Source organism: Hibiscus syriacus, unplaced genomic scaffold (assembly GCF_006381635.1).
Source record: "Hibiscus syriacus cultivar Baekdansim isolate YM2019G1 unplaced genomic scaffold, ASM638163v2 tig00005856_pilon, whole genome shotgun sequence".
In the NCBI taxonomy this organism is placed as follows: domain Eukaryota; kingdom Viridiplantae; phylum Streptophyta; class Magnoliopsida; order Malvales; family Malvaceae; genus Hibiscus; species Hibiscus syriacus.
Window position 1 is genome coordinate 267086 of NW_024062067.1, and position 23578 is coordinate 290663.

The 23578-nt window shown below is 32.7% G+C and overlaps 1 protein-coding gene across 1 annotated transcript; it reads left to right on the forward strand.

The window, feature by feature from the left end:
- Window positions 1-17393: 17393 nt before the first annotated feature.
- On the forward strand, window positions 17394-21109 carry LOC120199975 (probable serine/threonine-protein kinase WNK7). Its single transcript, XM_039200928.1, has 8 exons — window positions 17394-17550; window positions 18177-18297; window positions 18618-18655; window positions 18742-18969; window positions 19075-19295; window positions 19433-19590; window positions 19672-20086; window positions 20177-21109. The coding sequence occupies exons 2-8, from the start codon at window positions 18202-18204 to the stop codon at window positions 20836-20838; spliced, it is 1818 nt and encodes a 605-aa protein (XP_039056859.1). The 5' UTR covers window positions 17394-17550; window positions 18177-18201; the 3' UTR covers window positions 20839-21109.
- The last annotated feature ends 2469 nt before the right edge of the window (window positions 21110-23578 follow it).

Below are 23578 nucleotides of genomic sequence, written 5' to 3' on the forward strand. Positions count from 1 at the left end.
GACAAAAATGAAACATGGAATCATAAAAAAAACAAAATACAAATAGGTATACGTGGTGATTAAAAGGACTAAATAATATTGACTATAACTTTGAAGGCCAAATTTCAATACCAATCAACAACAAGGGCAATAATCGAACATATTCAACGCTAAAGGTACTAGAAATAAAATAAACCATAAATAGTATTAAGGACTAAAATAAAAGAAATCAAAAACATGGAGGGGCGATTAACAAATCCACCTAAAGGCATTCATACAAAATAGTGACCAAAATACAAGATTCACAACTATTACGGTCAAAGTCAAATACTGACAAACATGACATAACATGTAGGGTGATGGCTTAAATATAAACATTAAAAGATGAAGGCTCGAAACAAAATATCATAAAGCTTCATTCAATGGCCAAAAGGTAAGATTACAAAGCCGAAAGGAATGAACTGCTACTATCCCTTATTTTAATAACCAGAACACAAAAGGACGTCTAAAGTCTGGGGACCTGTGGGTGATTAACTCGCAACGTAGTGACCTAAATTGAAAAACACTCTAAAGGTCAAGGGACCTTACGTGATTAGACAAAAAGAAAAGAAAAATGAAGCCTAATATCTCTGCTTCATTTCATATGAAAACCAAACCCTAAATAGTTTTCTCTCAACTCTTCATCCTCTTCACGCACACGACAGTCAAACCCTTGTTCAAGGCTCGGTCGGGATCCAAACACCCACCCAGCTCCCCATCATCGACCACTGCGACGATGGCCTCCTCCATTCCGACTAATGTTATAACGACCGAATAAAACCTAAAGAAACCCAAAACAAACCGAAACCCCCTCCTCCCATCTCACTCTCTCGACCGAACGATTTTTACCCTTAAGGCTGCCGTAAATCGGTGATGAACACTCCAACCACGGTCATCGATGGTCAGTCTTCTAGACCTAAACCCAAAAAAAATACCCTGATGTAGGGCTTGAACCAACTGACCGAGACGTTCAAAAGCCTTACGCTCCCCGACGCTTCAACTATTGGCTCGCCGGCCATCTAGGCTCTGATAAGGAACCCCGAACGACTCAACTAAAAATCTCTCAAGTGGTTCTCCCCTCTCTGTTGTTTTTTTGAAAAATCTTCCCCCCAAAACATAGCTTGCATGCCTGATTTAAGGTTGATTTTCGGGTGAAAATCATGACTCTATTCGTAGGGATATGATTTACCTTGTTTTGGTAGATAAAATTCGAATATTTTGGGATTTTTATGAAAATTTTTAAATAGGTTTTTTATTTCCTTGAATTTTGATTGATTTGGTGCACTATTTTGGGTTTGTTGCAAACGACGGTGGTGGTGTGGACCTTCGATGGTGACAGCGGCGTGCTCACGTGGTTGGGTAGCCGAAACGTTAGGTGCGTGTATTATACGCGCCGGTGACGGATGGTCCATCTTCAGTCGGCGGCGTCTGGCTTCTTCATATGTTTGGGTAAAAAACCTAATTTTGGACGCATCCAGGGCTATTGGATCAGATTTGATCTAAAGGTAGTGAAGTTTGTGACTCCTATTCAAATATAAAGAAACCCTAATTTAATGGGTCTTCACGTGTGGGCCTGGTTGATGGGTTTAATATGTTTGGGCTTCATTCCTGGACGTTTTTGGACCCAATTTACAATCTGGTTTGGGCCAGTTTGTTGTAACCTATAAAAATAAAATTAATAATAAAGATAATAATAATAAAAATAAAAAATAAACCCGGATGAAAACATGTGTCAACAGCTGCCCCTCTTTGCCCATTTTTGTGTTAACAAGAATAGGGCAAAGACGAAAAGACAACACATTTTTGTTTGGTTTTATCTTCTATTTTGAGATTTGATATTATCTTGAGAGAGACTGACGATGATTTTTATCTCAAATGAGATATTATCAAAATTTTATTTTAAGAGAAACACTCTTAAAGGATACAATTGTTGTTTGTTGACGACATTGTTCCTTCATGATGAGGATGGCTAGCCTATTTAAATAGTTTCTTCTTTGATTGTAGAAGTCAATTTTTAAGACCATGTTACTCTTCTTCTTCTGAAGGACGCTAAATCTGGTGACGATCTCACTCTTTCCTCTGAAATATACTAAGTCGTATTTGAATAATTGCATCTGCAGACAACATTGCTTCTTCTTGTTAAGGAAATCTGATTGCCTGGAGATAATTTAATGTTGAAGACGACATTGCTCATCCATGTTGAAGAGTTATGGTTGCTTTCAGGTAAATTATTTGCTGAAGATGATGTTGTTCCTTCTTATTGAAGAAGTCGGGTCAATCTGGAGATAATTTGGTGTTGAAGACGACACTGCTCATCCATGTTGAAGAGTTTTGGCTGCTTTCAGGTAAATTGTTTGCTGAAGACTACGCTTTCCTTCTTGTTGAGGAAGTGGGGTCAACCTAGAGATAATTTAGCATTGAAGACGACACTATTCCTTTTCTCTAAGGAAATCGGGTCAATCTAGAGATAATCTAGTGTTGAAGATGAAACTGCTCATCCATGTTAAAGATTTTGTTCGCTTTCATATGACGTTGTTCCTTCTCGTTGAGGAAGTCCACTCAATTTGGATAATTTAAAAAAAGCATGGTTCCTTCGCATTGAGAAAGTCTGATTGTCTAAGTATGACACTGCTCGTTCGCATTGAGGAGATCTAGTCAGTGGATAACATTGTTTCTTCGAATTAAGGACGTCTAGAAGTATTTGGATAATTTGGAGACAATACGGTTCCTTCGTGATGAAGGAGTATGATTGTCTGAGGATGACACTATTCCTTTACTTTGAGGAGATCTGGTCAGTGGACGAAATTGTTCGTTTGTGTTAAGAACGTCTAGCCGTATTTAGAGATAATTTGGAAACAACATAGTTGCTTCGCATTACTGAGGATGACATTGCTCCTTCGCATTGAGGAGATCTGGTCGGTGGATGACATTGTTTCTTCGCATTGAGAACATCTAGAAGTATTTTGATAGTATGAAGACAACATAATTCCTTCATGTTGAGGAATTATGGTTATCTGAGGATGACACTACTCCTTCACGTTGAGGAGATCTGGTCGGTGGACGGTTTGATTCACATGGTTCCTTCTTGGTGAGGAAAACTAGTCGTTCTTGAAACATTGTAAACCTGAAGACAATGATGTTCCTTCTTGCTGAGGAAGTCTAACTGTCTAAAGATAATTTGACTTTGAAAATGACATTGTTCTTTTATGTTAAGGAGAGCTAATTGTTGTTCAGTTTCATATCTAATGATGACATTGATCCTTCTTGTTGAGGAGATTTAGTCATAGTTGCCAATGATTGACTTGAAATGAAATCTTCTTCTTCAACATGGAATTGCGAGATGAAGTCTTTGCTAACTTTGAATTCCTGTCAAATATTTGACATTTGAGTGAAAACAAATGAGTGGAAAGAAATTTGTTTAAAGAGAAGTTATCTCAAGTGAGATCAGATTTGTTTTGAGTGAAACATTTTCAAAATTTGTGTTTCAAGGAAAAACTATCTCAAGCGAGATGAAATTTGTTTTTAGGAAAACAATCTCAAGTGAGATCAATTTTGTTTCAAGTAAAACAATTTCAAAATTTATGTTTCAAGGGAAAACTGTCTCAAGCAAGACAATTTGTTTCGAGAGAAACAATCTCAAAGGCTTATGTTTCAAGAAAAAAAATGTCTCAAGAGAGACAAAATTTGTTTCAAGAGAAATTGTCTCAAGAGAGACAGAAAATTTGCTCATCCATGTGAGGAGATCTAGTTACCTTTATATTTTCTTCTCTCGAGAAATCTAAAAACAACATCATTCCTTCGTGTTGAGGATGTCTGGCCATATTTTGATGGCTCAATTTGACATGGTTCCTTTTTAATGAGGACGACTAGTCATTTTGAGTCTGGACAGCGTTGTTCTTTCTTGCTGAGGAAGTCTAGTTATATGGAGATAATTTGTCTTTGAAAACAACATTGCTTCTTCGTGTTGAGGAGAGCTAATCGTTTCTCGGTGTCAAATTCAATGATAACATTTATCCTTCTTGTTGAAAATATCTAGTCACATTTAGAAGATCTTATCATTCACTTCAGGACATCAAATTTGTTAACGACATTATTCCTTCGTGTTGAGGACGTCTGGTCATCACTAAACTTTTCTTTCCTGAAAATCTGTAAATAATTATGCATTTATGAATGACTATCTTGAATGTTTTTTATGGATGTGAAGATGAAGTTTATTTCATGTATTTGATTTGATTTTTATTTTAATAAAAATGACTTTTTGAATTTGTCTTCGTGACATGAGATAATGATCATGAGAAAAGAAACTTAGATGATGTCCTCGTGAGAGGAGAAAAATGGTCTTTAAGAAAAATGAAATAAGGATTTCAGGGAAAAATAGTCTTAAAAAAACTAGATTGATGTTCTCAGATAAACAATCTTGAGAAAGACGAAATTAATTTCTCAAAAGAAATTATAAAGGCGTCCTTACGACAAAGGGAAAAACTTTTTTATTGTATCTGATGATGAATGTATGATGCAAAGGTACAAATTCATGTGACATGTATGTTTATGTTGATACATGTTTTCTTGATCTGTGATGGGAAAGGTTGTTGAGCAGACTTCATTCTATCCCTGAAAGAACATTCACATTCTCTGACAAGTTCTATGATATATACATGCCAAGGATGGTAATTGGAGCCATAGAGGAAATTGAAATTGAAATTGAAGGTGTTTGCTCAATTGCTAACATTGAATTCAACTCTCTAAGCTTCACATTGATTATTTTCAAAGTTATTTTCCCATTTGGTGGAAACAAAACTTCCCCGTAATCTACTTTTGATCTTGGTGCAGACATAACTCGACCTCCCAATTAGGATTTAGAAACCCCTTATGAACTCAACATTGGCTCAACTTCGTAACTATTGGTACATGAAGCATTCATCATTTTTTATGGCTTCAACATTGCTGCATGACAAATCATCAACATGATACAATTGTATGTTGTGATGGTTGACAAAACAATTATATATAGTAAGCTCCACTGTCTCTGCTTCACAATTTTCAGTTTTCACACCTTTTTGTCTTATTGAAAATAAATGTATGTTCGATTCAATGATCTTGTATTCTTGGATGATATGGTCTTCAATCATGCCCCAACATTTTATCATTTTTTTCTCCAGTACTGATTCGAAACGTGAGCTCTGTGTCTGAGAGACTCGTGTCAACTACCAAGATCTACTCCATAGAGTGTCTTGTTTGAAAACGTTTTTCTTCTTCTTTTATTTTCAAAATTGATAAAATATCAATTAAAAGAATTTTGAAAAATGTTTAATAAAAATTTTTGAAAAAAATGCCCTTTTTCTAGGTTCCACAATTAAGAAAAATCACAAAACCAGAGTTCATTGGATATCAAAGAATTAATTACTCTCTTAATGCTTCAAACTTATAGCTCTTTGACAAGTGTCAGGATTAGGATTGGTTTCAGGTTGGTTTCCTATTTTCTAAGGTTTCAGTCATCAAGTCCTTCTTCTTGTCCCAACTCTTTGGAATGTTATACATGCCCCTCATTTCTGGCTTGGCATTTAATTGGGTGTAAACTATAACATCATACCGGGCTAGTGACTAAATTATAAGACTTCAGAATTTGGTGATTAAAGTAGAATAATTGAATAGTTCGATGACTTATTTGAAAATAATTCCTGAAGGGTTATTAATAATTATTAAAAGAATTAAAGGGCAAAATAATCATTTGACAAGAAAGATATTTTTCCCCTTGATAAGAATGGATCACGTGGGGGGAGTTATTAGGAAACTCTCTTCTTCTTCTTGTTTTCTTCTTCCCCTGTAAGCTCAAGCCAAGCAAAGGTGAGTTGTCTGATTATTTGTTGATTTAAAGTTTGGGTTTTGATCATTAGATGATAACTAAGCTTAAGGAAAGCTTAAGTTTTCTTAAAATAAAAAAGGAGTTAGGGAAGATTAACGATTTGGAGTTCTTGAGTGAAATCTTGAAATATAGTTTATAATAATAATTGAAAGTTGGATTTGACTTGTCATCAACCTAATTAAGGAATATGGAGTATTAGAATTGGATTTAAAACATGTTAAAAATTGGGTATGATTCTTGAAGTTAATAAAGATGAGAGAATATTAACGTTAAAGATGAGATAAATGGATATAAATGAGTTTAAGTATGTCTACTTGAGTTAAGAATAGAAAAGGGAATGAAACATGAAGAATTTAAGCTGAGAATGTTGAATTTCGGGTGAAAAAGTATGTTTTGGGTAGAGTGTATCGGTACCCTATGTATGTGTATCGATACCCTCTTGAACGAAAAATCACAGAATGCAATAAGGGTACCGATACCTTAAGGAGTGTATCGATACCCCTAAAGGAAAATTTGAATATTGATTCATTAAATTCATTTAAGTTAATAGCATAAAAGTATAAGGTTTAGACTTCTGATAATTGTCTTGAAAATTATATTTATGTAGATACATAGCCTAAATGAGTTCCGGAACAATTGAAAAGTAGGATTGATCGAGGGAAATACAAGGAGATATAGGTGAGTATATATGCATAGCATGATAATGTTAGTATATGTGGTTGACATGACTATTATGTATACATGAACACATGGATAGATTCATAGAGGTTATATTTTATTTGGTGTGATATGGATATATAAATAGTTATATGATAATAATGTATAAATTTTATGAATTAAGTCTAAGTGGATTATGATATAAACTTGTTAGATGTTATGTGATTATGAGACTTTACCAGCATATTATATGATATACTGGATAAGAAACTAGGAGTTTATATGTTATATGAGATGAACATAAGAGGTTATGTGAAATAAACTAGGTGGTTATATGAACATTTGAAAATATGACTAAGAGCCATGTGATATGAAAAAAATGATAATGAAATATGAGATTCCATAAGAGTATTACATGATATATGATAAAAACCATGAGCTTATAAGAATATGTGATATAAATATGTTATGTGATGTATGGAAAACATATGTGAATAAGAGATAATAATGATATACATGTCATATGAACACAAGAGAAGTGTTATAAGCTAAGTGACATATGATTATGAAATCATATGAAAAGTGAAATGTACATGCGAATGTGTGAAATGATATGAAAGAGAATGCCCATGTTATATGATATGAGAGCTATTGGTATAGTTGATATGTCAAGAGTCAAGTGTTACCTATGTCTTTCGGGACATATGGACAGGATTACCTATGTCTTTCACGACATATGGACAGTATTACCTATGTCTTTTGGGACATATGGACAGGATTACCTATGTCTTTCGGGACATATAGACATTATTACCTATGTATTTCAGGATATATGGACAAAATTACCTATGTCTTTCGAGACATATGGACAGTTACCCATGTTCTTAGGAACATATGGATAGGTCTTTCGGGACATTTATATGAGCTGTGGTGACAGCATATAAAAGATGTTATTATTTGCACATGGGCCTATAAAAGATATCAAAAGTATTTGCACTATTATATGATATACTGTTATTATTTTTTTACAATGACTGACATGTATACATGGGCTAATAAAGAGATAATAACAAATACAGTATATGTTATGTATATGCTTTTGGTGATATGAAATGTTTCACAGGAATTATATGATGTTATATGTGTTTCTTTGTGAAACATTTTATGATTTCTATTATATGTTTTATATGCCTCACTAAGTCAACGACTTAGCATGTGATTGTTTCACCCGTAGGTTCCGAGAAGAGGAAGATTGATAAAAGTTATTCAAGACAAGTCAATTTCTCCTTTCCTAAGATCAGATCAGAAAAGAAATAAATAGTTTGTATTTTGTAATACTGATTGTGGTTGGCATGTAAATAAAAGTTTGAATCCGATATGTTCTAATCGGTTTTGTAATGTTTTAAACATATATATATAAATGGTAATTGTATAATGATGAAAGTTTAAATTTTTATGAGTTTTATATATGTTGGTCGGAATTACTGTAGCAGGTAGCATTCTGGAAATTTTTAGCATTAGTACTGTTCATGGTACTGGTCATTACTTTTCACGATACTATTCATACCGTATAGTACTATTCATAAAAACGTTTTTCTTTAAATTTGTTATAATGAAACATAATTCAACAATATATTATCGTATTTTATTAATATAAGTCCAAATATTCTATTATTTTGTAAGAATTTTGTTTTAAAAAGTCAATGTGACATCTCGGACTTGTATCTGGGTCGGATATGGGTTGGGGGTGTTACATTTACAAAATGTCACAACTAGCATAATCAATTGCTAAACCTTTTAGAACACTTCTATTTTAGTTCTCTGCAATCTTCCATTTGTTCAAGCTTTGTAAACTCCTCTAACAAAGGCAGTACAGAAATATCAATCTAAAAATGAAATTCCTGAGTGCTTGTGTGAAATTGACTATAACAGGTGTTTCTTAACTCCCTTAGTTCATCTTCCATTGTTTGGCTAGCAGAATTCAATTTTATTGTACATATATATTTTATAACTGCCTTTATTTGGCTAGCTGAATTTATTCATAAAGCCTGAGCATTTAACCAATTGCTCTAAAGGGATAGCTCAAGCTTTATTGTATACATATATAATTATATTCTAGGTATGCAGATTCAATTTCTTAAGCTTTTCAAGAAGAACCTGTTATAGTCCATGTGTTGTTTAAAGTAAGAAAATCTCATCCTTAGAGTTCAATTTCCAAGCAACTGACTTAAACTAGATTCGCCTACTTGATTATTCTATCTGTGAAGATTGTGATCATCATTGAACGTCATCAACAAAAGTAGAAACCAATAAGCTTTGCAATCTCATGTGCAAGATGCCCTATTTTGTTCACATCCTTACATTCTTGAATGCCAAGCCCTTAATTATCTCTTCATGCGAGGAGAAGGCTAGCTTAGTCCCTGCAAGAGAAGGGTATGTATTCTAGTGTACCTTTTGGAGTAAGATTAATGGTTCTTGTTTTACGAGGATTCAAATCTTGTCACTTGCCCAGAGGACATAACCTTAATTCTCAATAGAGCTTTTAATTTAAATGATATTAAAAGAACTACAAGATTAAAACTCGTTTAATTGTTCACAACCTTAGAATATAACTGTAGACACCAATTTTCGTCCATTTTTTATTTGTATATATATATTATATAGCTTGAAATCATCTTGGAAATAATATAATATATGGGTTTTTTAAATATTTTGAAAATAAATAATATATAGTTTTTGAAAATATATATTATATTGTTTTGAAAACTTTTTTTAAAATATATATATATATAATATAGTTTTTAAAAACATTTTTGAAAAACATATATATTATATAGTTTTGAAAATTAGTTTTTAAAAAATATATATTATATAGTTTTGAAAATTAGTTTTTAAAATATATATATTATATAGTTTTGAAAATTAGTTTTTAAAATATATATTATACAGTTTTGAAAATTAGTTTTTAAAAACATATATATTATATAGTTTTGAAAATTAGTTTTTAAAAATATATATTATATGGTTTTTAAAATTATTTTTTAAAACATATATTGTATAGTTTTAAAAAATGTTTTTAATTTATTTATCTATTTATTTATTTATTTTATTTCATTTATTATTTATTTATTTATTTTATTATTGTTTATTTCAGGTCCAAATAATCAAAGAAACGGGCCTGAACCAGCCCAATGAAACAGTCCAGTAATAATTTTTAGGGTTGGAAACCCTAAAATTATGCCAAGATATCAGCGTCGCATGAGTCAGAGGTAATCGAACGGTCAAGCCAACGGCCAGGCGACAAATCCGACAGCACCTACGGGACTGAACCATCCCGAGGCAGTCGGTGTAACGTGCACAAATATCTCGATCAACCAACAACCACGATCCCGAGATCGTCGAGACTCACAACGGCCGGTGGGGGTTATAAAAACCCACGGCCAATACAGTACAAGGGAGGAAAAAACCATCAACGGAGATAACCCCCGAGAGCACTGCAAGAATATCTAAAGCCATAGCCACAGTAAACCGGGAACAGAACCGAGCAAAAACGACCCAAACAGAGAACCAACGAGCCACAGAAACCAAAAGGTATCAACAACACAGAACCCACATACATGATACCAAAACAACAAGGGAACCATCAACGAAAGAACCAACCATAAAGGAACACATCATCACCGAATCAAAAACAAAGGGAGAAAACCCACCAGAAGCATATAACCATCATCAAAACCATAAAACCATACCGAACAAAAACAAAAAATAGTGAACCAAACCATTTCAAAACATGCAAAAAGAATAAGAGTAGTAAACAACCAAAGCAGAATGAGCAACCGGGATATCGAACGATCGCCAAAAAGGTAAAAACCGAAGGTTGTTTCCTAGATCTACGCCAGTGGGGACATTGTTTGGGTATTTTTAGGTCGGTTTCGGGTTTGCGAGGCCGGTGGCGATAGCGGTCAGAGCAGCGAGGGGCCACCGGAGTGGTGGCCAGATATCGCCTAGGAGGGGAAGCATTGAGAGAGTTCTGGTGAGGGAGAAGAGAGCTTTGGCCAGAAATGAGAGGGGAAGGGGTGTTTTAGCTCATTTATATACGGGGGACTAAGCTGTAATTAGGGGATAGTTTAATTAGCTTCGTCGTCCCCCAACGTTTGAATCGATTTACAATCTGGTCACTGTATGTAATTTGGCCTTTGAATTTCCAATTTAATCAATTTAGTCCCTATTTATGTTTTTTTCTTCTGTGAATTAGCCCCCTAACTCTTTATTTATTCTTTTACAGTTCATTCTCTAATCCATTAAGCCCAATTTATTCCAATTTGATCCTAAGTTTTTTTATTTATTTTACGTTTAAATATTTTTTAAACTTAACCTTTTGTTTTTTACTTTATTTCATTCTTTTTTTTTATTTTTTTATTTTTTGTATTATTTCTTTTTAATATTTTTATTTCATTTTTTAATATTTTTTATATGTTTTTTTATATGTTTTTTTTTTCAATTTTATTTATTTTTTTATTATCATATTAATATTTTTTGTATCTATTTTTTTTTCTAACATATTTTGTTTCAGTCGTAATTCCAATCGATCAAAGGTTAAATAATTCGAATCGGATTTATAAATTTTAATTTAAATTTTTAATGTTCGCAATTAAAGATAACTGACAAATTAATTGGTACCGAAAAGGCGGTTCAAGGGTGCTAATCCTTCCTTGACCGTAACCGACTCCCGAATCCAACACGTTTCTGGTAAAAAGCAGATCAGGTAAGATGGTGTCTGATCAACCTAAAATTTGTTTTTAAATGATCGGTGGCGACTCCAATTCATTTAATCCAAGTCAAAGCCCAATTCAGGGCTCTACCGAAAGACGGTCGCGACAGTAACATAAGTTCAATTATCAAAAGATTTAAAAAATATTTAAGCAAATATTAAATACATAACAAAAACAAGTTCAAACAAAACCATACGCTTAATGCAAATGCAAGAAAGTTTCATGGTAGATGCAATGACTTCTTCTTGATTAGCATCATAATGCCTCATCATTCATAGAATGTCAGTGCCCCTAAATCAATCAAATTATGGACCTTTCGCTTCAATGCCCAACAATTCTCAGTGGAATGCCCTGAACTTTCTATGTGAAAGCTGCATATGACATTGATATCGTAGCCTTCAGGATATGGTGGCTCATTCGACTTGGATTGGACTGGAGTCACCAAGTTCTTCTCAATCAGTGTTGGAAGTAATTCCTCATAGGCCATTGTAATTGGATCAAATTGACTCTTTTCTCGGGTCATCTTATAAGGCTCAGCCCTATGACCAGCTGAATAGGCTCCCATTGTACTGATTTCATCTTTTTCCTTTAATTGTTCGAATCTTGCTTATATTCTTAATGTGGTGTCACGTGATTAAGACTACTGTAATCGAATCCTCCATGAATTAATTTCATGTTTTTATGAATGATGTATGTGAAAATGCTTAAATAAATGCAGTGCAGAATGTAAATATGCAATTGCAGATGTAAAAAATATTGATCCCAACAATGAATATCATAGAATAATTTTCATCAGAGATAAAAAGTCTTCACATCACAAGATAGTCTATTCTACATACATGTTTTCGCTTAGATGATGGGTCTAAAATGGGTCAATGCTTCATCTAGGAGTTTCGTCTTTGAAAATTATGCCCCTCAAATGCTCAGTAACCTAACTTGGTTAATGTCCCATACGGTGCTGAAGTCATGCGTCACTCCTTGGTGATTAGCGATGAAACGATCGTAGATAAGACTCTACTACTGTTTTACTTTTCAGATCAATGGATTATCTTTCGAGTCTCAAATGTTGCATGATCTTCAAGAAAGTTTCTTTCTTGTACTCTCTGAACATCTTTTAGCCCTCGGTGCATGTCTGTGTACGTGAATGCTTGATTGAAAACTTTTATTTCTCCTTGTGAAAATTTTCACTTAAATATCCCCTTGCGAATCAACACTTTCACATTATGTCATGTCGATGAAATGAAATGCAATGCAAAAAGGATGAAAAATGACATAAAAAATTAGAAAAAAATGAGTTAGTATAGGTAAGATAATTGATACAGATAAAAGTGATATTCAAAGATGAATATAATATCTACCCCCATCATGGTATCTACGTGAGCATGCTTTTATTAAATATCAATCTTACCCATACATGTTTTCTACCCGACATGATTTATTTTCAAGAAATTGATCCTAACTGCATGGTATCTAGTTCGCAACTTCGTTTGAAAAGAAATTTATTCTATGAATTTAAAGCAAAATGTAAAGGTTTAGAGTCGTTCCTCCTTCGTGTGCACTTATTTCGGTACCTGCTAACGGACATAGGTTCGATATGGCTATACCTAGGGTGATCGTTCTATAATTCACTACATGCATGGTTTCGGCTATAACAGGAAAATGTACTAGAATTGTCCTTGTTGATGGTGCTCCCTTGGGCTAGCAAACTCTTAATCCTAACCCATTACATGCATAAATAGATCGAGTTCAATTCGAGGGGATTCACTTCCTTGTACTCATACGAAGAATAAATTCTACGAGGATATAAGGCATGTGTACCCCAGGGGTTATTTGCTAAGACTCATACGAAAAATAAATTCTTTCGAGAGTATAGCTTCCACCCCTACTTACTTGGGACAAAGCGCGGGTATAAAGCTTATGTCATGTAAACGAACGTGATGTGTGTGAGGAGAAACATACAAACCTTTGACTCAAAAAAAGGGAAAAGAAAAACTCTTAATAGAAACTTTGACACATCAGAAATAAAAAATTAAAATATTAGTATGCCAAATTAAAAATAAAGAAATTAGACAAAACTTCAATAAGTGGATCATAAGTTAACTATAGACTCAAACTTATAATTTCCACCACTACGACAATATATAAGCGACTTACAGTCTGACTCTCTAAAGTGTCCTCAGCAGAGTCGCCAAGATGTCATAACCATTTTTTAAAACAATTTAATTTTAAAAAACATTATGACTTTATTTAAAAATTGGATTTTTGAATAATTTAAATTATTTTAAATTGGATTCACCATCGACCTTTGGGTTAGGTAAGTCGAGTACCTAAAACGTCTTTTGAAAACAATCTATGAATCAAATCATTTGAAAGAAAAAAGCTGTCATGTGTTTACCAAAAATTTATTTTAGGGTTCGAGAATCGATTACACGTGGGGAAGGATAAGCACCCCCGCAACGCCCAGAATTAGTACTTAGTCTCTTGTACATTGTCGTAAATGATGGACATCGTAATTTGAATTAATATTTAAAGTATGATCATTTTTATTGAACATCGAATAATTTGCTTTGAATCAATTATTAAGAATAATTCTTTAATTTGAAAAAAAAATCTTAAGATTCGCAATCTTCCATCGGGAAGGCTATCCCATCTATTTCTTATATGTGAAAGAATATTCTCCTTGAATGGTTTAAAATATTAAATCGAATAAGAAATTAATTTGTGTGTGTATAGATATATATATATTTATAAAGGATAAAATATATCTAGTGCAAATAGGGATAATGATATTTATTTATTTTATGTGTATATATATATTTATTCGGTGCATGAAAATGATACATAGAAATATTCAATATATTTAACATGGTGAAATATGTGTGTAATATAATATACATGTATTCTATATAAAATACATAAAACCCTAATATACACATACACATACACATGCACATGCACATGCACATGCACATGCACATGCACATGCACATGCACATGCACATGCACATGCACATGCACATGCACATGCACATGCACATGCACATGCACATGCACATGCACATGCACATGCACATGCACATGCACATGCACATGCACATGCACATGCACATGCACATGCACATGCACATGCACATGCACATACACATACACATACACATACACATACACATATGTAACACACACACACACGCACAAGCACGCGCACACGCACACGAATAAGCATATGCATATACATATATACATATACATATACATATACATATACATACACATACACATACACATACACATACACATACACATACACATACACATACACATACACATACACATACACATACACATACACATACACATACACATACACATACACATACACATACACATACACATACACATACACATACACATACACATACACATACACATACACATACACATACACATACACATACACATACACATACACATACACATACACATACACATACACATACACATACACATACACATACACATACACATACACATACACATACACATATGTAACACACACACACGCACAAGCACGCGTACACGCACACGAATAAGCATACGCATACGCATACGCATACGCATACGTATACGCATATGCATACGCATACGCATACGCATACGCATACGCATACGCATACGCATACGCATACGCATACGCATACGCATACGCATACGCATACGCATAATTATTGTTGGGTATTGTACGTGGGCTTCATCCTTGTGGGCTAGCTGGTTGGGTATTTTATTTGTAAACCTTGGGCTCCATTTGTATCATTTGTAACATTTGGGCCAATTTTTAACCTGAAAATAAAAAAAATATTAGTAATAATAATAATAATAACAACAAACTCCGGTAAAAATGAGTGTTTACAGTATGTACGAAAAGTTTTCTGGTTTTTATCGTTGTGTTTATCAATTAGGTTGTATCCTCTAGTTTTTTCGTTGAACTTTGTATGGTTGTTTGAATCTTAAATAAATTTGAGGTACATTCCTTTACCTATTGGCATATTTTTCGGTGTGCCGAGAAGTATGAAGGAGTTTTTAACGAGATCTCCACTTATAAAAAAAATTAGAAAATAAAGTATTAAGTACTGAATTTACATTATAAAATATATTCAATATTTTTCTTAAATTCAAGTATTAACTAGATTATCTAATAAATGCATTTTTCACTCTACAAAAGAAAAATATAACTTTTAAAGGATAGTATACCTTAAATAAAAATAAAGTATATTAGAAATATTCTTCAATAATTTTAACAAATAGTTTTCATTTAAAATAATTAATATATTTTTTTAAAAAGTAAGTAATTGAAATAGTTAATATTTAATTTAATAAAATTTGTCAGTAACTTATCAAAACTAAACTTTTAGTGTAAAGATGAGTATAGAATATACGTTACACATCAAAACACACCATCAATATACTAAATAAATTATTATTATTAAATAAATTTTATTTATTTAGAATTAAAACATTTAAATTATTTAAATTTATAAAATCATCCCAACAGCAACATTAAAACCAACGCTGATGATCTTATTCATCATCGAAAAATCATGTTCTTCGACGTACAATAGTGCCCTTTCATCTCCTTCAGCGAGTCACCTGGACATGGACTAAGATGTATGGCTCAGAAAACTCTCATTTCTTGAGCTGATTTTTCATAAATAAAATTACAAATTCTACAGTATGTGTCTCTCCCTTTGATTACAAGAAATACGAGATTCCAGTCCTTGGTCCTCTCATCTGATTATTCTCTTCTGTTTCAGTGAAGTACTTCACTTTTCTCTCCCGAAACACAATATCATGAAAAATATATACAGGACCAAACAGCCTATCAGGTTCTGGTTAAACTAATCCAATCAGCCAGTTAGATTTGATACAAAAGACTACACACAGTTACTAGGCCTCTATCTTCAAACATATACTCGAGACCTTCTTGCACAAGTTAGTGAGCTCCACAAGCAAGTTCGATATTATTTTATGTGGTTGAGCTGCAACAAACTAAGAGGTGCAAGTGTATGTTGAATAACGCGATTTTTCTGCGATAAACAGAGTCCTTGGTGGTTGTATTCGATGGTTGTTGTGATGATGATTTTACAAATTTAAATAAGCGTTCCAACCCTAAACAAATAAATTTTTTTTAGAATAATTATAATTTTAATAAAAAATATAATTTAATTATTTCCTATTAAAATTCAAACTAAATAATAATAAATGATTACTTGTGGATAGCTAACTATATTTTTCTTATATTTATTCAATAAGAACAATTTAGTTAGTGTTTGCATCTATGTATCACATTAATAGTATGTTTTGTTATACAACGTGCGCTCTAGAATTTTCTTTTGTGTAATCGATTAGTTTTGTCAATTTAATTAGGAAATTATAAAAATTCTATAATTTTAAATAATAATAAATATTGTATTAATAGTATTTTAATATTTTCATAATTTTATATAATCTTTAAAAGAATAAACAATTAAAAGTTACTTCTTAAATGATTAAACATGAGCTGATGAATTTTTATATCAATCATTTACTACTTTATCTATAATTATTAGTTAATGAATTTTCTATAAAAAATTTATATATAAAATATTATTTCACTACTCTCATGGGTGTGCCAAATATATATATATATATATATATATATATATATATATATATATATATATATATATCTGTTTAATGTATATACTAAAATATAATATATTTTTCATATGACAAAAGATATATTATATTAGTTCTATCTAGTTGGCCTGATTTCAAATGAGACGATGAGTCCAAATTGATTTAAAATTAAATAATAAAAAAATATTAAATCTAATTATAAAATATTATTAAAATAATAAAACTTTGAATATTGATTATTAAAAATTCTTTAACAAATTCAGATTAAGTTTTAAAGTCCCATCAGGTGAGTGACATTAAAAAGATAATGAGATATATATACTAACAGATAATAGATAAGTATAAATAGAGGTGTTTCTTTTTTCAGCTGGTAAGCTTCCGCTCTTCTTAAGAGAAGATAAAATAAAAATAAAAATTGGGAGATTGATTTCAATTCAACAATCAAAACGACACTTTGCTTCCGTCTCTATATTTTCTCCCAATTCCCTTCGTTAGGGTTAGGTTTTTTTTCTGTCGTAATTTTTCTTTCTTTGATTTTGCATTGAGAACCTCTTCTTTTTTCTTCAGGTAACCAGAAATTTAAGTTTTTTATTTATTTATTTTGCTTAATTTTTGGCGATTCGATTAGCCAATTGAGATGCAATTGGGTTTTATATTTATGTAATTCTGATCATGTTTTATGTTTGTTTATCTTGGCTCCTTGATCGAAAAAGTAGAAGAGTGCATGCAGACCAAAATACAAAATTTTACTTTAACATGGAATCATTGCGTAAGAATTGGTATTGTTTTATGATTTATTTATGTTTTGGATTCTCTCTGTGCTTTTACCTTTTTAAATTTTTGAGGGGCGACGGAAATACAACATATAAAGATAAATTTACAAGCAAAAAGAGCCTCGGGAACTTCTTAGATTTTATTTATTTCTTTCACTCAATGTTGCTGTTTAAAGATTGCAATTGCACAATGTGTTTAAACTAATCTGTTATCAGGGTAGAATTCAAGGTTATATTTTTTAGTGTAGTGAGTTTCATGTATGCGTCTTCTTATTAATTGTTTTGTAATTTTTCAGAATACAATGGTAGCTAAAGAAGATTAGGATTTAATTTGATTGATCGATTTTGTTAATGTTGAAGTGATCCTAGTTATTGATTTTGATTTTTGATTTTTTTTGGATTGTTTTGGTGATTTTTCAGTACAGAATTTGCAATTTTATAGAAAATGGTAGGAACTGGATGTTCAGAAGATGGTGGTGCACATGCAGAGCCTCCTGATCCTGACATTCTTGAGATTGATCCAACTTCTCGCTATATAAGGGTAAATATTAAATTTTTGATCGGTTGAATTGATTTTTTTTATTAACTTCTATCTGGTTGTTGTGGGAGCATGTGGAAATGATTCTGGAGTTTTCAATAATGGTTTGTAGCTTATTTGGTTCTTCATTTAAAAGAGGAGGTGAATATTTCAACTAGAAATCTTAGGTCATCTGCATTTTGTTCATTTGGTTTTCTTTTGCTTACAATATTTGAAGTGTATTTTAGTTATATTATTATCATGCATTCTTTCTGTAACTGAACTAAATGTTAAGTTGTTGGCTACTATTGTTTCACTTTATTGACTGATATAGTTTCTTACAGTATAATGAAGTGCTTGGGAACGGTGCTTTCAAGTCAGTGTATCCTTTACCTTAATCTGTGGGACTGGGGCTATTATTACTTTGTTTTTGCAAACATGCCTTTCCTTAATTTTATAACCAACCAGTTACAAAGCATTTGATGAAGCTAATGGAATTGAAGTTGCATGGAGCCAAGTTAGGATTGATGAGGTCCTACAGAAGCCAGAAGATTTGGAGAGACTGTATTCTGAAGTGCGGCTCTTGAAATCGTTGAAACATAGTAATATTGTGCGGTTTTTCAATTCTTGGATTGATGATAAAAAGAAGACTGTCAATATTATAACTGAGTTGTTCACCTCAGGCAGCCTCAGACAGTAGGTTTACTCTTATCATAACATATTCATATCCCTGCTGATGTTCCACCCTTTGTTTTATGATTAAATTATCCTTGTGGTGAGTGTGTGTGATTTGTGATTTAGGTACCGTAAGAAACACAAGAAGGTTGATATGAAAGCAGTGAAGAGTTGGGCAAGACAGATTTTAGCTGGTTTAGTATACCTGCATAGTCATGACCCACCAATTATACATAGGGATTTGAAGTGTGATAACATATTCATCAATGGCAACCAAGGTGAAGTTAAAATTGGTGATCTTGGGTTGGCTACTGTTTTGGAGCAATCTAATGCAAAAAGTGTTATAGGTATATTTTCAATTTACCTCTAGTTATTTCTGTATGTTCACTGGTATGCTCTTTTTCTTGATTTTGCATTTATGTTGATCTATCCTGTTTTTGACTTCCATTCGTAAAAAGAATCTCTGAATCCTTTTATGGGATAGGAACACCTGAGTTTATGGCACCTGAGCTGTATGATGAGAATTACAATGAGTTGGTTGATATTTATTCCTTTGGAATGTGCATGCTGGAGATGGCGACTTTTGAATATCCTTACAGTGAGTGTAGAAATTCAGCCCAGATATATAAAAAAGTTTCATCTGTAAGTTCTTGATTTACTTAAGCTTGAGAGTACTGGTTAACCCTACATTTCTATATACCTTTTCTTCTTCAAACTTTGTAGGGAATAAAGCCTGCTGCCCTTTCTAAGGTTATTGATCAGGAGATGAAACTATTTATTGAGAAGTGTTTGGTTCCAGCTCCTCAAAGATTACCCGCGAAGGAGCTTTTAATGGACCCCTTTCTTCAACGAAATGCATCCGCAAAGAATCATCCCTTATCACTCCCTGATATTGTTATGCCCAAAATGGGAGGCTTTGGAGACCGCTGCCTCATGTCAGAAGCACCTGCTTCCAAAAAGAATAGACCTTCCACGAAGGATCTTAATAGTGATAATGAGCTGCCTGTTATCAAGTTTCTTGATAATTCCTTGGGCATTGAAGTTAGAAGGACGAACAAAGGCAACGTTTTCTTGTTAAAAGGAGAGACAAATGATGAAAACTCTGTATCATTAATACTTCGAATAGCTGATAAGAATGGTAAAAAATAGTCTTAACTGGAACAATATCCACTCTCACTTTCTCTGTTCTTGTACGTTAACTACTTTTTACTTTGTTTCATATATGCAGGTCGTGTGAGAAATATTCATTTTCTCTTCTTCCTCGATAGTGATACTGCCCTCTCAGTTTCAAGTGAAATGGTTGAGCAACTGGAACTAGCGGATCAAAATGTTGTGTTCATAGCAGAATTGATTGATTTGTTGTTACTGAAGCTCATTCCCACTCGGAAACCTTGTGTTCCCGTTGAGCATCTGGTTCCTCTAACTAGAAGAAGATCTTCAAGAGATAAACAGAGTTTTCCCCAAGAACATGATGTAATCACTTCAGGACCATTTGATGAATCAACAAAGCAAGGTCCTTGTTCTTCGAAATATAATGGAAAAATGTCTCTTGCCAATTTGATGACAGAGAATTCTGGTTCCGAGATGTCATTATGTTCTGCAAACTCAAATGATTTGAATGATAAACCTAGCTCCATTCTATCGCTGATGTCTGCTGAATCAGGGCCTATGGGGAGTGACGGAGCAGAATTATCTGTCGACGCTCAGAGTAAGTTGATGAATCCAGTATCTTGTGATGATTCTGAAGACGAGGAGTTAAGAATGGAGCTGGAAATGATTGAGCTGATGTATCAAGAAGCAATGAAAGAAATATCTAAGAGAAGACATGATGCTATCATGGACACGCGAAGAAGATTGTCTCAGAGGAAGATGCAGTCGGATAATAATTAGTTCATTTTCATCCCCCACCACAAGAGAGAAATGGTAAATGGCCCTGCAAATGTACATATTCTGATATGGGTACATAGGATCCACTTGGTTTTTATTTTATTTTATTCTTTTTCTTGTTGATGAGTGGTAGGAACTAGGAAGTCATTGTTAAATACAACATTTTGCTTTTCGGAAATCGAGAGCTTGAAGTTTGTTCTTCATTTTATAGATTCCCTGGATTTATTAACATTTGGAATAATTAGGGCATTTCCATGTTTGTATAGCTCCAATAGTTTTTCTATTTGATTTTAGGGTAAACTACTCAAATGGTCACTTTTATTTCATAAGTGTTCACTTTTATTCACTGAATTTGAAAAAGTAATGTTTTGGTTACTTATGTTATCGATTTATAATTTTTTTTTATTAATGTAAGGTCATTTAGATCCCTTTTAATGTTTGAAGCCTTTTAAGGTGTTAGCGAGGTGGGTTTGGAAGGGGTTTGGCACCCTTATGAAGCATAAGGGAACTTAAGTCTTTATTGATATAAAAGTTTAGATTTATTTGATTATAGAACTAAACTGAAGTTTGTATTATGTTTTAAGTCGATACATATTACTTTGGAGCTTAATTTCAGTTACTTGATATTGACTTGTGTAATCGAATCTCCTTTTATAAGCTTGAAAGCTGCCTAGTGATTTGATCCAGTTGATTGGCCTCGAATAATAAAGAGGAACTACTACCTCCAAATCCCCCACCTTCAGTCCATGTTGTTGAATAGTTGATTTCCCAGAGTTAATGAATCGCATCGTCGTTATTGAATCTACTTGAAAGATATAAAAAGAAAAGTTAATTAACCTCATAAATCAATTAAGCGATGCCTAAAATCTTGTCATCCACTTTTACCACGAAGAAGGGTGTGAGATTTTTAAGACCATCACAACAATCTTCCGGTCAAGCCTCCAAGGCAAGGTATTTTATTAAACCAACATTTGGTGGTGGTTTTGGAAGAGAATTAAGAGTTCAAATGTTTGAGCATTGTTAAAAGTGTCATTTTAGTCACACCAGAGGTCAGTTTGTTACGGTAACTCACCATGAGTCGAATGCTCTCGCCGACATGTATAATATTGTTAGTATTTGAAAGAAATATTACATATATTTTTCTAAACTTGAGCTTGATTAAAAATATATATAATATATACTTTCGTATGATTAGATTTCATTGAACTGAATTACTTTAACGAAACAATAATTTAATGTTTCTTTTGATGTTAAATTTAAAATTTATAGTTAGATCCAGAATTTTAAATACTAATTTCATTATTATAGAAGAACAGCGTCTAACATGCTGTCATTACGAATAAAATCATATATTCATGAATCCACTAGAAATGACTGAGCTGCCTTGTTAGCCATTTCCTTCCTTTTTATCATTAATTTTAAGCACGGTTTTATTATTATTATTATTATTATTATTATTATTATTATTATTATTATTATTATTATGATGATGATGGCGTGCTCTACACACGAGCAACATATAGAAGTGGAGGAGATGACATGACTGAAAAATGAAACGAAATTATTAGTTGTTATAATGTAGCCGATGCCAATTGCTACAGCCTCGAGGGCCATACACATATTTATTACATTTCCACTTTTACAAGTATCACAATTCCTTATTTGAAGTATCTATACTGTTACTAAAACATTTGATTTGAAGAATTTGGACCCACACTTTGTAGTGCATTTGCCATCATTATAATTGCTAACTCGTTATTTAATTTCGGCCTCTTTAATTCTCCCTTTAACCATGAAACAGGGAACATATTCATCACAATCCTATTTTATGCTCAGTCAAAGGAGAGGAGAGAATTTGAGCAAAGGGCCCCTGAAAACCACCTTAAAAGAAAACTCCCCAAACGCTATTCTTTTTTATTAGGAGGGAAAAAAATGTCAGCAAGGCCACATGGGAGTATTTAATATAGAAAGATTGCAGGCAAAATCCAATTTTCTTCTACCCACCGACCACCAAACAGCCTCCCCTTTAAAATCCAGCCGTCCCCAAATTTTTCAGGGGAGGGATGGCATTAGTCATGGTCATGGAATCAAATTTTATATGCAAATAGACTTGGTTGTCAATTTTACCAAAGCTCACTGATTTCAACACATCTAGCAACAAGCATTTGATTATGAGCCATCTTACTAGTTACAAAACAAATTTAGTATCTATTATTTCATTTGAATGAGCGGATACTTGTTGTATTATAATCGGATTGGGATACAAAATTTTAAACAAGATTAAAAGTTTGAATTCTAACAGTGTGAGCTAAAAAAGTTAAATTAGAATAGACGTCTCGTAATAATCAATCAATTGTCGGTGCTTGAAAAAACTAGAGTTTAAGCTCTAATAGTTTCTAAAATTTCAAAATTTTAATTTTGTTATCGATTAGGATTTTGATTAATCTCTTAAAATTAATTTGATTTTTAAAATTAAAATGACGTTATTGATATGGAACCAACATTAAAATCATTATAGGTAATGATTCATTCTAAAGGACTCGATATTCAAAAAAAAAAAGTTAAAAAAATATTTAGACAAAGATAATGCAATGAAGCCTTGAATTATGACCAAAAACTTTGCATCCATCAACAGCCCCACCTCGGAGGGCATATGAATATAGAGGAGGCTATCTTCCAATTCTTTGCATTAGTTATCGTGTTTCGATTTCAAACTTCCAAAAGAAACCCTTGTGCTGCATAA

What these genes read in the sequence shown, in the direction of transcription:
- LOC120199975 (XM_039200928.1), top strand. Translation starts at nt 18,202, where the DNA reads ATGGTAGGAACTGGATGTTCAGAAGATGGTGGTGCACATGCAGAGCCT. An exon ending in AACGGTGCTTTCAAGTCAGT is followed by an intron (nt 18,656 to 18,741) that starts GTATCCTTTACC and finishes ATAACCAACCAG; the next exon opens with TTACAAAGCATTTGATGAAG. An exon ending in TAATGCAAAAAGTGTTATAG is followed by an intron (nt 19,296 to 19,432) that starts GTATATTTTCAA and finishes TTTATGGGATAG; the next exon opens with GAACACCTGAGTTTATGGCA.